The sequence below is a fragment of the Neovison vison genome, chromosome 14 (assembly GCF_020171115.1).
Source record: "Neovison vison isolate M4711 chromosome 14, ASM_NN_V1, whole genome shotgun sequence".
Classification (NCBI taxonomy): domain Eukaryota; kingdom Metazoa; phylum Chordata; class Mammalia; order Carnivora; family Mustelidae; genus Neogale; species Neogale vison.
In genome coordinates this window covers 17,871,097-17,888,089 of record NC_058104.1, presented here as the reverse complement: position 1 = coordinate 17,888,089, position 16,993 = coordinate 17,871,097, and the positions used below count along the sequence as shown (strand labels likewise).

Genomic DNA, 16,993 nt, shown 5'->3' with positions numbered 1-16,993 from the left:
ATGGGCGCCCCCGCGGCCAGCGGCAAGCCCGAGGCCCGGTGCCCTGACGCCCGGCGGCCGCACGAGCCAGCGTTCCCCGCCGCGGGACGCCCGCGAGCCCACAGCCTCTTGCAACCTTAGCGGGCGGAACACGGACGCCGGAGCGCGTCGCCCAGGCAACAACGCCGCCCCGCCCACGCAAGCCACGGTGATTGGCTGGCGCCCGACGGCCCGGCCCGTGCGCGCGTCCAGGGCTCCGCCCCGGCCTGCGCGCTCCCGTCCGCGCCCACGAGGGACAGCCGCGCCGAGGGAGGAGGTTAACGCTGGTGCCTCCTGCCCCTGGCCGGTGTGCCCGCGTTTCCCGTCCGGCTGCCCCATCTCAACTTCCGGCTTCCCGGCGCTCTCGCGGCGCCGCCTTGTGGCCATCGTAGGGGGGACAGCCGGGGCGGTGAGGACCGTGGGGCGGACAGCCGGGAGCCCTGGAGTCGGCGTCCGGCGTGGGGAAACTGAGGCTGTATGCATGAGGGCCCGGCGCCCCGTCTGGCCCCCGACACTCACCTGTTCTGAATTTTGTTTCAAAAACGGGAGTGAAAAAAAAAAACAAAAACGGGAGTGAAGAGTGCGCTGCCGCCCTGCCCCCTCTGTGGCACATTCCTTGCTCAAGATAAAAACAGATGGAGGGAAAGGAACGTGCTGGGTCAAAACCAAACCACCAGACATTAGTCGAAGCAGGGAAAGCCTGCTTTATTCGGTAACCGCTGACAGCCGGGGAAAGAGCTGAGGTCCGACTGGTCTGTGCAGAGGGGGCTGGGGTTTTAAAGGGAGAAGGGAGGGAGAGAGCAGGGCCCACTGGAGTCACGGTCGGGAAGGCCACGAGGCTCCTTCCCAGGCAGCAACACCAAGGGCTTCCTTCCATGATCGTCAAGGCCAGCGGCTTCAGCTTCCGCCTTGGCCAGGCAAGCTGTGAATTCCAAGGCCAGAACCACCCCCATTCCCCACCCGGTCAAATGTAAAAGGGAAATGTTCCTGGATCACCCACATCCCAACTTCCGGAACACTGGCTTGATCTGGGAGCTAGACAGCGGACAGTACAGGCAGGGAGTGGACACGCTAGTAAAACTAGGCTAAGAGCGCAAGACTCACTCCGGCTGATCCGTTGGTGTGGAAATAAGTTAAGTTACTTTTTCGTTAGAGACTGGTGCATTTTTAGGAAACCAGAACAGTGTCATCACCTCAAAATACCTTCGTTGGTGCGGCCACCTCCTATCATCTCATCCCTAAAGTGTCCCCCAGTCTCAGCAGAGTTTCAGGTTACATTCACACATACAAGCCTAAGACACTGAGGCAGATGGGGATGGGGGGGTCTCAGAAGGCATCCCGCCTGGCTCAGCACCAGAGGACCCTTAGCTGAGGCCGCTTATGGGAGCAAACAGCAGCTGCACAAGAGCACCTGCCTTTGGTGGCCTTTATCCTGCTGCAGTCTCCCTCCCCCACTCTCCAGCCCTCAGACTCCCTCTACATGTCTTGTGGTCTCTCCCACAGAATCTTTTATATTCGTACTTCACTGGGTATGGGGGAAAAATGTAGAGCTTCCATTGGCTTTTACTTCTCTCATCTTTTCACAAATTCATTTTTTTTTTAAAGATTTTATTTATTTGTCAGAGTGAGCACAGGCAGACAGAGTGGCAGGCAGAGTCAGACAGAGAAGCAGGCTCCCGCTGAGCAAGGAGCCCGATGTGGGACTCCATCCCAGGACGCTGGGATCATGACCTGAGCCAAAGGCAGTGGCTTAACCAACTGAGCCACCCAGGCGTCCCCACAAATTCAATTTTTGCGAAAAATTTTTTTAAAGTAGCCTTCCCAGCCAGCATGGAGCCCAAGTCAGGGCTTGAACATACGACCCTGAGATCAAGACCTGAGCTGAGATCAAGAGTCAGATGCTTAACTGACTGAAATACACAGGCGCCTCTTCAGAATGTTTTATAATGTGGAGGGAAATCGGCTAATGATAAGAATCAGGGCCCTTGGAGAGATGGCTGGTCCTAGGTCCAGCACAAGATTTACACAAGATGAGTCTGTAGATGGTGAGAGGGGAAATGGTGCACAAGTGTGTAACAGAATAGTCTTCTTTTTTAAAAGATTTATTTATTTATTTGACAGACAGAGATCACAAGTAGGCAGAGGCAGGCAAAGGGGTGGGGAGGCAGGCTCCCTGCTGTGCAGAAATCCAGATGCTGGGGCTGGTTCCCAGGGCCCTGAGATCATGACCTGAGCAGAAGGCAGAGGTTTTAACCTGCTGAGCCACCCAGGCGCCCCTGTAGCAGAATATTCTAAAGATGAACATGTACATATCTTGTGACACAGCGATTCACTCCTGGGTAGAAACCCAGCAGTAACTCACATCCATGGTCACGAGAGACCTACAAGTACTACTACACGTAGTCCCAAACTGAAAACCACCCACTGTCTAGGTAGGTGGGGTGAACAAATGAAGCAACAGGGAATACTGTTCGGGAAAGAAGCAACAGGTGGATTGACTGGGTCTCCCACTGTGGAGTAAGCAAGATGGAGAATTCCTTGGGGCGCCTGACTGGGTCAGTTGGTATAGCATGCAACTCCTGATCTTGGGGTTCCGGATTCGAGCCCCATCTTGGATTTAGAGATCACTTAAAAACAAAATCTTAGGGGCACCTGGGGTGGCTCAGTTGGTTAAGTGTCTGCCTTTAGCTCAGGTCATGACCTGGGGTCCTGGGATGGAGTCCCACGTTGGGCTCCCTGCTCAGTGGGGAGCCTGCTTCTCCCTCTCCCCCACTACTCATGCTCTTGATTGCTCTCTCTCACATGAATAAGTTAAATATTTTGAAAAGAAAAAAAAGAAATAAGAAAATCCTTTTTAAAAGGATTTTTATTTATTTATTTGACAGACAGAGATCACAAGTAGGCAGAGAGGCAGGCAGAGAGAGAGAGAAGGAAGAAGTCTCCCCACCAAGCAGAGAGCCTGATGCGGGGCTCGATCCCAGGACTCTGGGATCATGACCTGAGCCGAAGGCAGAGACCTTAACCCACTGAGCGACCCAGGTGCCCCAGAAATAAAATCTTAAAAAAAAAAAAAATCCTGTTCAGTGATTCATTTACACAAAGTTCAAAACTAGACCAAAGGTGGGGCGCCTGGGTGGCTCAGTGGGTTAAGCCACTGCCTTCGGCTTGGGTCATGATCTCAGGGTCCTGGGATCCAGTCCCGCATGGGGCTCTCTGCTCAGCGGGGAGCCTGCTTCCCTCTCTCTCTCTCTGCCTGCCTCTCCATCTACTTGTGATTTCTCTCTGTCAAATAAATAAATAAAATCTTTTAAAAAAAAAAAACTAGACCAAAGGTATCTGCTGGGGTTGGAAGTTAAAATGGTGATTACCGGAGAGGAAAGTGGCCAGAAGGGGGCACCAGAGTCAGCGGGTAACGCAAGGGCTGTCCTCACAAAGAGAAACCCCACTGGTTTCTCTTCACTCACACTTTTTCTTTTAAAGAAAGATTTTAAGTGTAAAATAGAAACGTGCACAAACCAAGGATGAAGTATACAAATGGCAATGGCAGAGGCTTTAACCCACTGAGCCACCCAGGCGCCCTAGTTACTTCTTGCTATTAACAAAGGATCCCAAAACATTGTAGCTTAAAATAAATACTATCTCATGGCTTCTGTACCCTACAGGGCTTAGCTGGGTGCCTCTAGCTCAAGGTCAATAGCTGTGGTCAAGTTGTCTGCTTGAGGGCGCCTGGGTGGCTCAGTTGTGAGGCATCTGCCTTTGGCTCAGGTTATGATCCCAGGGTCCTGGAATCAAGCCTCCCATCGGTCTCCCTGCTCCATGTGAAGCCTGCTTCTCTCTCTCCTACTCCCTCTGCTTGTGTCTCTGTCAAATTAATAAATAGAATCTTTAAAAAAAAAAAAGGAAATTGAAGGTCGAAGGAAGAGGGCAGAAGATGTGATGGTGGGCGGGTGTCGGGGGCGAGATGTCTGCATGGAGCTCAAAGAGCAGTGGAAAACCATGGACAGATTTGTTCAGTAGGGAGAAAAGATGCCATTAAATGATGCTGAAGGCATACAGTTGGTGGCAAATGGCAAAACTGAGGCTACAGCTCAGGCCTCTGGGGCCAGTGAGACAAACTAGATGAGAGGCTTGGGGCAGGGGGGAGGGGGCGTGAATTTACAGACACCAAAGAAATAGGGAGTCCCGCACAAGGCTTACCTTGTGCTCTCAACACCCCCAGTGTCTCTGGTCCTCAGTGAGGGCTGTGCCCTCCACACCCCACAATGCAGTCCTTTACTGCCAGCACCACAGGAAAACACTGGGGTCACAGCTGCAGGTAAAGATGTTACTTAATGTGATTTAGGGACAAGCATCTGAGCCTCCGGAATAACCAGACGCTATTTAATAACAGATAACAGAGATCTTTACAGTAATCTTTCCAGAGCTGGAGAAGGATTTCTCTCTTTGCCCTGAATTGTTCTAAATGTGCAAATCCTATGGAAATAGAAGATACAGGAAAACTTGTCTTTCTTTTGCCATCTCTGAAAAGATCTGAGAGAAGACTTCCATCAGTCAGGTGCTCTAAGTGACTAACACCAGACTTAAAAAATATCTTCACATTTGATAAGTCAAGTCCTTGTACACCTGAAACTAATTATGCTGGAATTAAAATAAAAATTTTTAAACTATTTTAAGATTTTATTTATTTATTTGACAGAGATCATAAGTAGGCAGAGAGGCAGGCAGAGAGAAAGGAAGGGAAGCAGGGTCCCTGACAAGCAGAGAGCCGGATGCAGGGCTTGATCCCAGGACTCTGGGATCATGACCTGAGCTGAAGGCAGAGGCTTTAACCTACCCAGGTGCCCCTGAACTATTTTAAAAAAAATTTTAGAAGATTTTATTTATTTGTTTATTTGACAGAGAAAGAGAGCACAAGCAGGGGGGTGCGGCAGGCAGTGCCAGAGAGGGAGAAGCAGGCTCCCCACTGTTAAGCAAGGAGCCCGATGTGGGCCTTGACTGCAGGACCCTGGGATCATGACCTGAGCCAAAGGCAGCTGCTGAACCGACTGAGCCACCCAGGCGCCCCTAATAATTTTTTTAATTCAGTTTTTTATTTTAGGGGCTCCGGCCGCTGCTCCCCTATCTTGTGCGTGTGTTTCTCTCACTGTCTCTGTCAAATAAATAAGTAAAATCTTTACAAGAATTTTAAAAAGAATTATTAAATCAGAAAACAAAAACAAAAATAAAGTTAGCTTTTTGTTTTTGGTTTTTTTTTTTTAACGCACCAACTACTTAAAAAAAAATTCTAAGGTAATGCCTAGAATAGTTTGTGTGCATTTTCAAAATAATTTTAGGAGATATTGAAATATACCCCCCAATAGGTGGATTTTTATTAAAAGTCTCTCCTTTGGAAGTGTGTTTATCACTTGGGGAGATAAGTAACAATCCAGCAACTTCACAAGGATTTTCATCTGTTAGCAGGTAACGCTGGGGGAGGGCAGTGTATTTTTCAAAGACCAGGGAGATTTTGAAGGGACTTAATGTTCAATAAGCCCTTTTCTCTGCAAAGTCACTTTAGTTAAGGGAAGTCCCCTTATGGTAAGTCCCCGATGGTAAGTCTCACCTGGCCAGGACTTGTCCCCTCCACTCAGCACCGGGTTCCCAGGGGCAGGGACTGCGCGAGAGGCACAGGAGGGAAGCAAGCATTCCCCGAAAGAATGAATGAATGAATGAATGGTGCACGCTCCCGGCGGGCCAGGAGCAGGGTTACTGACCTAGCAAAGCCCCGGCCGAGGTTTAGGAGAAAGGACACCGAAAGCTAGTGTTGCTCTGTCTCAGTGCAGCCGTCAAGCCCTTCTGCCTAGAAGTTCTTTCTGGAAGTTTGGTCAGGCTGGTCTCGGCTCTTCTGACGCATTTCCAGGAAAGCTTCACTTCGAGTCGGGCGCCTGGCACTCCGGGCTGACAGCGAACCCCGAGCCTTCCCGCCTCCCCGGGGCCCTCACGGCGGACTCGGACCCTTACCGGAACAGCGCACGTTCCAGCAGTTCCCCTCCGCCGTATCCGCACAGGCCCCGGTGCCCGCAGTGCAGCCGCCCCCACCCCCAGGGCTCGGACGTGGCCAAGTCCTCAAGGACACCGCCACCGCGGAGCTGGCCAGGCTTGTTGGGCCGACCGCCGCGAGGAGCGCAGGGCGCGCGGCTCTGGAGGCGCCTCCGCCCGAGGGGTGGGGCTTCCAGGCTCCGCCCCGGGAGGTGGAGTTACCGGGCCCCGCCCCGGGGTCGGGAGTCCGCCGGGTGCGGTAGGTGGGGTTTCTCAGCCCCAGCGGATGCGGGCGTCGGAAGAGTCCGGGTAGCGGAGGGCTTCGCGGGCCGGCTCCTGAGCCATTCCGGCCGTGTTGACACGTGCTGGCCCTGGGCTAGGTGTGGGGGATGCGGCGCAGACACGGAAACACCGCTGTCCGCGGGGAGCTTGTGGTCCCGGGAGGAGCACGCTAGACGATGAAAGTAAAGGAACAAGATAAGCCCAGGTGCCAAGGGCACGGAGACAAGAACCCGGCAGTGGAACCAGAGCGAGCGCAGGGTCTGGCCCGGCCGGATCCACGAGTCTAAGACGAGGGGCGGCCAAAGCCGAACCTCTGGCCGCGGAGCAGGTGGCCCCGGGTGTCCAGGACAGGCGGTGCCACGAGAGTGCCCGCGGGCTCTGAACCGTAGGTTCCCGCGAGAAAGCGCCCTCCGGGCTGCGGCCGGCCAAGAGCACGACGCGAAAAGACACCTTAGTAGAGCCAAGGGAAAGGCTTGACTTGGAAGCTCAACTTAGGCCCAAAGCCAATGTGGGGTCCCGTCCCGTCCCTGAAGTCCCTGCTTCCTCTTGGAGAAAGCTGGGACGAAGCCACCTGTCAAGATTCTTGGGAAGATCTTAGGTGGTGTTGATGGCGGGCTTTCCTCCCCCGCCACATGGTCCTGTTATGTCCTTACCCCGGGACAGCTCCCGCACACCTGCGTGTAAGCCCTCTGAGGTCCGGGCCTGTTCCTCCTGTTTACCTCAGCACCTGCAACTGTGCCTGGCACATAGCAGGCCCTTGGCAGAAATTTGTCACATGAATGAAATGCTAGCAAAGGGCCCAGCACACAACAGGCATTTTTTAAATGGCCGCTCTGGTCCCCCCATAAAGTACAGGTTAACAGACCTCCCCCCCTCCCCCGCAAGGAGAACAGGAACAGCCCTGATTAGGAGGGGGGCAGTTCTTAACTGGAAGGGTAGCGAGACTCTTCATCTCCTCCCAGGCTAGAGTATGCATTAGCCACTCCGTCCTCATTTCTCTGGCCCCGCCCTCTCCCCCACCGCACTCCCAAACTGGGAGGTGAAGGGTTAACTCTAAGAATCCCCCTCATTACCTGGATGGGACTAGAGCAAGGCACTTCCTGTTCAGTTTTCCCGGAGTCCTTTCCCAGTTGGCCGAGGCTGATTCCGGCCCCCAGGGCCCTCAAGGAACCCCTAGCAGTTCCACCTCTGGAGTGGGGACCCTGAGTGGTGAGTTGCAGGGAAGCCTGGGGTGCAGGGTGCCGGGACAGACCTAAGGAGTTCCTAGCAGCTCGGAGGGAAAAGGAGGACCTGGGCCTCAGCGATGGGATGGGGGATTAGGAAGCTGGAAAAGAAGTCTTGGGAGGGTGTGGTTTGGCTCTGCTGGGAGCCCAGAGCCAGCCAGCTGTGTGGACCTGCCACTATGGGGTCCTCAAGGAGGGTGTGGGGCTTCCTGTAGCATGGGCTTGCGGTACCCACTGAGGAGGGTTAGGCAGGCTCCATGCACTCCAGGTGGACCGGCCGGCAGCATCAACTGAGGCCAGCCCCAGCAAGGGAGCCTAGCCAACAAAAACAAGCCGGCCAGTCTCCTGCCAGTCGTGTCCAGGGAGAAGGGGGGCGTTCCCAGGTGACGATCCTGGCTCTGGGCTCTCCTGTTGTCTGGGTGGGTCTTTGGGCCTCACCTTTACCCTGGGCAGGTCCAGCCATTGGCTCCCCGTGGCTCTGGGCTCCAGATTAAGCCGGTGGAAGGAATATTGGAGGATGGTTGACGAGCCTCCCACCCCCCACAGATGTGCATATGAACAGAGCTTTTGTCCGGAAGACTGAGGGGGGAGGGAGAAACTCTCAGGCCAACTTCCCTTAAATTCATCTCTTTCAAACTTTTTGGCAAGACCTCTCCTGGAGGTTCCGGGCACCCCTGTGTGTGTCTAGGCCCAAAGGCTAGAATTTGGAATCTCATCCCCCCCCCCCCCCGACTCTCAGTGTTATATTCTGGCTAAAACTAGGCAAATTGCACAGGCAGGGAGAGAAATTGGGTCCTTACCTGTTTCTGAGCTTTTGCGTAGAGGTCAAGATCAGTGTTCTCGCCTTAGAGAAAATGCTGGCTCCTACTGGTGTGACCTTGAGGGAGTTACCCGACCTCTCCGAGCGTGCTCTTTGCCCTTGTCAAATGGAGAAATTATAATTTACCAGATGGGCTGGGGTGGGATGAAGCAAGCCTGAGCAGAGACACATACTAGCCCTCGCTACCTACCACCTAGTATTGCAAAGTGACTGAAGACCCGCGATTGGTTCTGTTATTTTCCTCATGCTGCCAAAACATGAAACAGTAATGAAACAATAAGCCCTTTTCCTGCTGCGCTTTTCTGTAGCACACATTTTTGCATGCATTCCTCAGTAACACACCTTCTAGGTAGGCATCATTATTCCTGTTTGGTTACTTTTACTAACAACACCATTTTGAACAAGACGCGATCCCGTTTGCCAAGGGGAGAGAGACGCTCAACCATGATTGTGATGCAGCGCGACAGTGGACGGGGAGAGACAGGTGGCTGGTGTGTTGTGGAGTCCCTGGAGAGTGGCGCCAAGGGGTGAAAGGTGCCGCATGCAGGGTCTGATGCCAAATGCGGGAAAGAATGTGGGCTGCGCAGCTGGGCAGCTGGGCGGGAGACCTGGGCGAAGCAGGAAGGGGGAGGGAGGCTGGAGAGGCGGGCAGGTGGCGGGGATGGAAGCCTGGGTCTTCAGCAGCCCTTCCTCCTCCCCATCCTGGGGTGGGAAGTGCTCAGCCAGGTATAAAACTTTGTTCTGCCACCCCTCAACCCCCCCATCTGAACAGGAACATCAGGGAACCGGCCCCCTCCAGCCCCAGCCCCAGCCCCGCAACAAGGGGGCTCAACAAACTGTCCAAAGCTCTTGGCCAGGCTGACTTCTCCCCGGCTGCATTGCCAACGCTGTGTTACCTCCTTGGGCAAACGTCTGTGCCTCCAAGCCTTGGTGTCCTGAGCTATAAAATGGGTCGGCGATGGGGTCGACTGTTAGTGGCGGTCCTTTGTGTTGTTGCTCAGTAATAATGAGAATTGCGATTGCTAGCTCTCCTGCTCGCCCACCATGGGCTTTCTTCCAGGAGCCCAGCACTGCTGTACTCCTTTCCGCGCTGGGGAGTGTTGCAAGAACATTTTTTTTCCTTGCCCCTGCTTGGGATGTCCATGGGCTGAGGGTCGGGCAAGAGACCGGGGAGAATTGTAGCCCTGAGGCCGGAGAGCAGGGAAGGCAGACAAATGGTGGAACTTGAGTTTTTATTTCCATAACAATAATTTTGACCCAAATTAAAATATAAAAGTGCCTCAAAACTCAGGAGCAGAAGTACTGGCCTATTCAGGACAATGAAAGCCCTCTGGGTTGTGCTGAAGGACTGAACGGAGTCCTCTGGGTGAGGCCAAACTTGAGGCATCTCCCTGTTGTTAGATCCGGGCTGCCGCACCATGAAACAGTGAGTTTCCCCATGGAACCCTCTGGCAGGAGAGGGGCTGGTGTGGGCTTGGGAAGCCGGTGGGGGAGGCTGTCCGTCTGTGGAACCACTGCCCCCTGGTGGCCAGTTAGCACTTTTTATTGCTACTTGGGGACGGACACTTTGCAGAGGGGTAGACCAGGGAAGAATCCAGAACTTTAAAAAAAAAAAAAAATTTAGGAAAGAAAGAGAAACAGTTAATTCTCCTAACCTTCACCCAGCTCTCACGAGTGTACCCACCAGAGGCCTCTGAAGTGGGCAGAGCCACTTTGATCGGCCTTGGGAACATATTCATCCAAATTTCTGCAAGTTGTAAACCTTAGTCTTGGTCTCTCATCTGGAGGCGCAACCACTATTCCCTGCTCTCTGGCTCGTCCTGGCCTCTGTTTCTGGTGAAACTGTGGGAGGTGAGCTTGGAACACCAGGTGGGTGCTCGGCCCTGCTCTGACCACCTGGGTGGCCTCGGCCTTGACTGCTGAGAGCCCCATCCAGAGCCATAAATTGAGAGCCAGGATGTCTGGCCACATGCATGAGCTCCCCCCACCCTCACCCACACATGCACACCTATTATCTTTAAAACTGTCAAACTTTCATGCCCACTGAAGGAACAGCACAGTGGGGGCACCTGGGTGGCCAGTCAGGTAAGTGTCTTCCTCCAGCTCAGGTCATGAACTCAGGCGTCCTGGAAGCAAACCTCATGCTCTCTTTCTCTTTCTCAAGTAAATGCATTTTTAAATTTTTTATAAGATTTTATTTTTTTTTAGGGGCGCCTGGGTGGCTCAGTGGGTTAAAGCCTCAGCCTTCGACTCAGGTCATGATCCCAGGGTCCTGGGATTGAGCTCTGCTCGGCAGGGAGCCTGCTTCCCCCTCCCTCTCTCTCTGCCTGCCCCTCTGCCTACTTGTGATCTGTCTGTCAAATAAATAAATATTTTTTTGAAAAGATTTTATTTATTTTTAGAGTACACTAATTTTTTTTAAAGATTTTATTTATTTATTTGACAAACAGAGATCACGAGTAAGCAGAGAGGCAGGCAGGGGTGGGGAAGCAGGCTCCCCGCTGAGCAGAGACCCTGATGTGGGACTCCATCCCAGGACCCTGGGATCATGACCGGAGCTGAAGACAGGCTTAACCCAATGAGCCAGGCACCCTAGAGTACACCATTATTGCCTGTATTCATTATATTGTGCATCAGATCTGTAACTTCCTAGTTACAAGCTTGTACTTTAAACCCTATCACTCTCACCCACCACACCTCTAACCCTCATGTTCTCACTCCTTGCAGTGCAGAGCTGGATTTAAAGTCGAGCTCATCCTGTTGCCGTGAAGCATTTTTGACAAGGGCAGATCTTTGGTGGTGCTGCTCACTGCCTATAGCACAGCACTGAGAGGCAGGGAATGTCCTGTCTCGGGAATGCCAATTTGGATCTCTGGGGTGAAGCGATGTGAAGTTCTAAATGCTCCATCGGGGCAGGGCTGGGGTGGAAGGGGGACAGAGCTATTGGTTTTCTCTGCCTTTTACTGTTTTGGTCGGGCTGTCCTGCTCTTTGAGCCCTTACCCATGACCAACGAGAGAAGTGATTCCCCTGGAGGCCACATCTTTAGGCATTTCTTTTTTTTTCTTTCTTTCTTTTTTTTTTTTTTTTAATTTATTTATTTACTTAGTTGACATAGAGAGAACACAAGCAGGGGAGGAGGGAGAGGGAGAAGCGGGGAACCCGATGGCGGGACTCGATCCCAGAACCCAGGGATCGGGACCTGAGCCAAAGGCAGACGCTCAATGGCTGAGGCCCCCAGGAACCCCTCTTTAGGCATTTCTCAACACCACAGGTGTGGGAGCAGAGGAGAGACCCAAGTGGGAGCAGCTGCGGCGAGTCGCCCCCAAGCTGAAGGATGCTCGAAGAGCCCACGTCGGCTGCCCGAGAGCCAGAGCAGCTTGGAACAGTCAAGCTGGAGGAAGAGGAGACTGCCGGTCAGGAGGGCCCCCGGCATGCAGAGGCCAGGCCCCGGCCAGAGGTGGCTCACCAGCTGTTCAGATGCTTCCAGTATCAGGAGGACATGGGGCCACGGGCGGCCCTGAGCCGGCTTCGGGAGCTCTGCTGCCGCTGGCTGCGGCCAGAGCTGCGTACCAAGGAGCAGATCCTGGAGCTGCTGGTGCTGGAGCAGTTCCTGAGCGCGCTGCCCCCCCACCTCCTGGCTCGGCTGCAGGGCCAGCAGCTCAGGGATGGCGAGGAGGTGGTGCTGCTGCTGGAGGGCGTCCAGAGGGAGTCCAGCACCGTGGGGCCCCTGGTAAGAGGGTGGTGGCCAGCTGGGCGGGACAGCAGGTACGGACTCAATGCCCCATGAAGAGGTCCCTCCATTTCCCTTCCTGCGGTAATTCCTTTTTAACCTAACTCTGCTGACTCTCACCTTTCCTTGGTCACATTTCTGCTGGGAGTCAGGACAGGGACTATCCCCCTGTCCTGTCTGTCCCCTAACAGATGTGTTTTGAACAGGATTTTAGTTTTAATACTGGCAAGAATTGTCCCCGGGCAGACATCACTTTGGAGGAACAGGGGGGCTCTTCCCAGGTCTCTAGTCACAGCCCCAAAAAGGAAGTGTCCTCAGAAGGACCCCCAGCCCTGGAGGCAGCGAAGGAACCTCTGCCATCCCAGCCAGGACCTTCCAAACCCGCTGAGCTGGAGACCTGGAGACATCCCCCAAGTACAAAGCAGTCGCTGAGCCCAGGTCCCAAGAGGACATTCCAGGTCCTACAAGAGACTGGTGAGGAGCTGGTACCCCCAGACAGTGGGTGCTGGGAGGCACGGTATGTGAGGGCAGGGTGAGAAGGATGCAGGCCCCTCTTTGATGGGGATGGGCGGGAGCCAATGTCTCTCTTGGGGACCTGGCAACAGGTGTACTCCCTGTAGCCACATGAAGGGTAAGTCTGGCTTCTAACAGCTCTTTCTCCCCCCACCCCCATGCTGTCAGTCCCCCTAGGCCCTGTGCTATGGCTGGAGGAAAACTCCCGAGATCAGGAGCTGGCAGCTGTGCTGGTAAGCTAGACCAGTACCCTCATTCCAGAATGTTCTGCCCTGGGTGTTCTCGGCCTCTGCAGCTGGCGCATATCTATGCCTTCCTTCATTTAAACCTTAAAAACTCATCGTCCCCCTCAGGTCATAGGGCCCCATTCCTCTCTCACCAAGGGTCTCTGCCCACCCTTCTGTTACAGGAGTCCCTGACATTTGAAGATGTCCCAGCAAAGAAGATTTGGCCCGCACACCCACTGGGTAAGAGGTCCTTCCCGCTTGCAACCACTGAAGGCTCTTTCTTTGTGTTTCAGGACTGGTCCCTGAAGCTCAGATCCTACCTCACTTTTGGCCTCTTGGGCTAAAAATGGGCTATGTGCGGGGGGCAGGGGAGGGCAGCTGGGTGGCTCACTTGCTTAAGCATCTGTCTTCCACTCAGGTCAGGATCTCAGGGTCCTGGGATCAAGTCTCGCCTGAGCAGGGAGCCTGCTTCTCCCTCTGCCCCTCCTTCCACTCACGACTGCACATGAAATTGTGCAATCTCTCTCTCTCAAGTACATAAATAAAATCTAAAAAATGTAAAAACTGGCCATCTTAATGAGGATTCATTCATCTCTTCCTTCATTCAGCTATTTATTCATTTATTTTAAAGCCCCATTGTGTTTGATCTAATCATCATTGGGGTGCCTGGTTGGCTCAGTGGGCTAAGGTTTCAACTCTTGATCTCGGCTCAGGTCTTGATCTCAAGCTCATGAGTTCAAGCCCCAGCTTGGGTTCCACACTAGGCATGGAGCCTACTTTATTTATTTATTTTTAAGTAAAGCGGTTACTATGGTAAATTTTGTGTTGTCTGTTTTTTACCCTCATCTTCTGTCCACTCACCAGTTTTGCAGGAACCCCGGGTTTCTATCTGCTTTGAGGCACTGATGTTCTAGGCCATTCCTGGGAGCCTCTAGGAATATGCCTACTGTTTTCTGCTTCTTTCCCAGGACTTGAAAACAGAACCCCAGATGAGGAGTTCAAAGAGGAGCCCAGAGGGGTGGCCTGGCCTGATGCAAACTCAGCAGAGTCTGGGGCAGAGGCTCCTGGGGTGGCAGAAGAGCCCGACCCTCCCCGGCTGGGGCCGGGCCCTGAAGCGAGTGGCTCCGGTGAAGGAGGGTCCCCTCCGGGCAGGAGTGACATTCTGGAGGTCAAAGTAGTCGGGGACGCGGCCAGGTCGGAGCCGGGGATGGAATTTATCTGCACAGACTGTGGTTTGAGCTTCCGAGAGCTCGCCTGCCTGGAGGCGCACCAGGGGCGCGCCCACCCGGGCACCCGGTGCTTCCCGTGCCAGTGCTGCGGGAAGAGCTTCGGCCGGAGCTCCATTCTCAAGCTGCACATGCGCACGCACACAGACGAGCGGCCCCATGCCTGCCACCTCTGCGGCCACCGCTTCCGCCAGAGCTCCCATCTGAACAAACACCTTCAGACTCACTCCTCCGAGCCCGCCTTTCTGTGTGCCGAGTGCGGTCAGGGCTTCCAGCGCCGCGCCAACCTCATGCAGCACCTGCTGGCGCATGCCCAGGACCAGAAGGCCTCCTGCGTCCCTGAGACCAAGAGCGAAGCGCGCGAGCTGGCCGTGGTCTTGTGCTCTCACTGTGGCCAAACCTTCCAGCGCCGCTCCAGTCTCAAGCGACACCTGCGGATCCATGCCAAGGACAAGGGACACCAGTGCTCTGAGTGCTCGGGCAGCCTGCGCCCAGGCCCGGAGCGCAGGCCTTACGTGTGCAGCGACTGCGGCAAGGCATTCCGGCGCAGCGAGCACCTAGGGGCCCACCGGCGCGTGCACACGGGGGAGCGACCCTTCTCTTGCCAGGTGTGCGGCCGCAGCTTCAGCCAGAGCTCCCAGCTGGTCTGCCACCAGCGTGTGCACACGGGCGAGAAGCCCTACAGCTGCCCGCACTGCGGCAAGCGCTTCGTGCGTCGGGCGGGTCTCGCCCGCCACCTCCTGACCCATGGCGGCCCGAGGCCTCACCACTGCACCCAGTGCGGCAAGACCTTCAGCCAGACCCAGGACCTCGCCCGCCACCGGCGCAGCCACACGGGCGAGAAGCCCTGCCGCTGCAGCGAGTGCGGCGAGGGCTTCAGCCAGAGCGCGCACCTGGCGCGCCACCAGCGCATCCACACTGGGGAGAAGCCCCACGCCTGCGACACCTGCGGCTACCGCTTCCGCAACAGCTCCAACCTGGCCCGCCACCGCCGCAGCCACACCGGCGAGCGGCCCTATAGCTGCCCGACCTGCGGCCGCAGCTTCCGGCGGAACGCGCACCTGCAGCGGCACCTGGCCACCCACGCGGGGGCCGGGAACGAGGCGGCGGCCCGGCAGGCCGAGCCCCCCCAGGAGTGCCGGGAGTGCGGCAAGAGCTTCAGCCGCAGCTGTAACCTGCTACGCCACATGCTGGTGCACACCGGGGCCAGGCCCTATTCGTGCGCACAGTGTGGCCGCAGCTTCAGCCGCAACTCCCACCTGCTGCGCCACCTGAGAACCCACGCGCGTGAGACCCTGTACTAGCGGCTCCAGGTTCCACCAGGCCAGCCCTGCGCGCCTCTCCCCAGGGTCCTGGGCAACCAAGGCCGGCGGAGGATGTCCAGATCCCCCACTCCACCGGCCTCCCTCTGGCTCCGCCAACCCTGTGTGTTAGTAACCCCGCTTCGCGCCCCCACCCCACCCCCGCTGGCATCTCTCCGTGGCCTCAGGCGTGTATTTCAAAGTACCTAAAGGAAAACAGCCTTCTTGAAAATGACTTCATTTTTTTTTTGAGATCCATCAAAACACTTCTGTCACCCTCACCACTGTGACAGGAATGCCTTTTCCCCTTCCCTACCCCAACTCCTTCCACAGTACCCTAGACAGGAGCAGCCCCAGAGAGAGCCCCGCCCAGACACACATACACCCGGGAAAGGCCCAGAATTGGGCCAGGGTGGCAGAGGGGCACCAGCTGTGGGAGTCAGCTGTGAGTAAGGCCACGGAATGCCACCCTGGAATGTTAACTTTTCTGGTGTCTGCCCCTAATCTGTGCTGTCCAATACAGTATCCTGTAGCCACATATGCTTGTTCAAATTAATTAAAATGGAATAAACTTTAAAATCCCAGATTCTGTGTTATTTTTTCCCCCCAAAAGATTTTATTTATTTGAGAGACAGAGCACAAGCAGGGCGGTGAGGCAGAAAGAGAGGGAGAAGCCGACTCCATGGAATGGGGAGCCTGATGCAGGACTCGATCCCAGGACTCGAGGATCATGGCCGGAGCCGAAAGCAGACAATCAACTGAACCGCCCAGGCATCCCTAAAATCCCAGATTCTGGATTCTTATGGGAAACCTTGTTTTGGGGATGTAGGTAACGAGTTCTACTTGAAGATGCTAGCAGAGGAGAAGAAACCTGCCTGATGGCCAAGTGGGGCTGTGGCTGGAGACCACTAACAGGCCATAATTCTGTAAACTCAAAGCTGGTTTGGCTGGTTTCTCCACCTTTTACCTACCAGGCAACCTTGGCTTTTTGGCTGTTTTTTTCCAAACCAATAGACAGACTTAAAATCATGTGACTTCTGTTAAGACCACAGGAAAGAAAACCGTTCCCCTCCACTGCAGAAAACAGCACACCCTGCTTCTGTCTGTGGCTTTTTTTTTTTTTTAACCCGCGCTTTTCTAAGTTGTCCTTGTCCCTCCACCCTGCCATGAAATTGCTCTTTCACAGATACCTGTGAATAGGAAGTGAACTTGTCCACAAGAGCTCACGGGACTTAGGGAAAATCTGTTTGCAAATCTACTTTCCCCAAAATGGGAAAGTAGAGATAGTCCTTGGGCGCAAGTGAGTGGGATGCCCCGAACCTGGGGAAGATCTATGCTTTCAGGGGTTAGGAGGGAGGTTAAGCAGGGTACAGAGAGTCACCAGATGTCACAGAACAAATTAGACTCATAGAAAGCTCCAGGGAAGAAAATTTCTTTTTTTTTTTTTTAAAGATTTTATTTATTTGTTTGACAGAGAGAGATCACAAGCAGGCAGAGAGGCAGACAGAGAGAGAGGAGGAAGCAGGCTCTCTGAGCAGAGAGCCTGATGCGGGGCTCGATCCCAGGACTCTGAGATCATGACCTGAGCCGAAGGCAGCGGCTTAACCCACTGAGCCACCCAGGCGCCCCCAGGG

The 16,993-nt window shown here is 54.5% G+C and overlaps 1 protein-coding gene across 1 annotated transcript; it reads left to right on the top strand.

The window, feature by feature from the left end:
* The first annotated feature begins 7,495 nt into the window (after positions 1-7,495).
* ZSCAN10 (zinc finger and SCAN domain containing 10) lies at positions 7,496-15,883 on the top strand. Its single transcript, XM_044232772.1, has 6 exons — positions 7,496-7,527; positions 11,634-12,092; positions 12,299-12,566; positions 12,774-12,838; positions 13,015-13,072; positions 13,801-15,883. The coding sequence occupies exons 2-6, from the start codon at positions 11,697-11,699 to the stop codon at positions 15,360-15,362; spliced, it is 2,349 nt and encodes a 782-aa protein (XP_044088707.1). The 5' UTR covers positions 7,496-7,527; positions 11,634-11,696; the 3' UTR covers positions 15,363-15,883.
* The last annotated feature ends 1,110 nt before the right edge of the window (positions 15,884-16,993 follow it).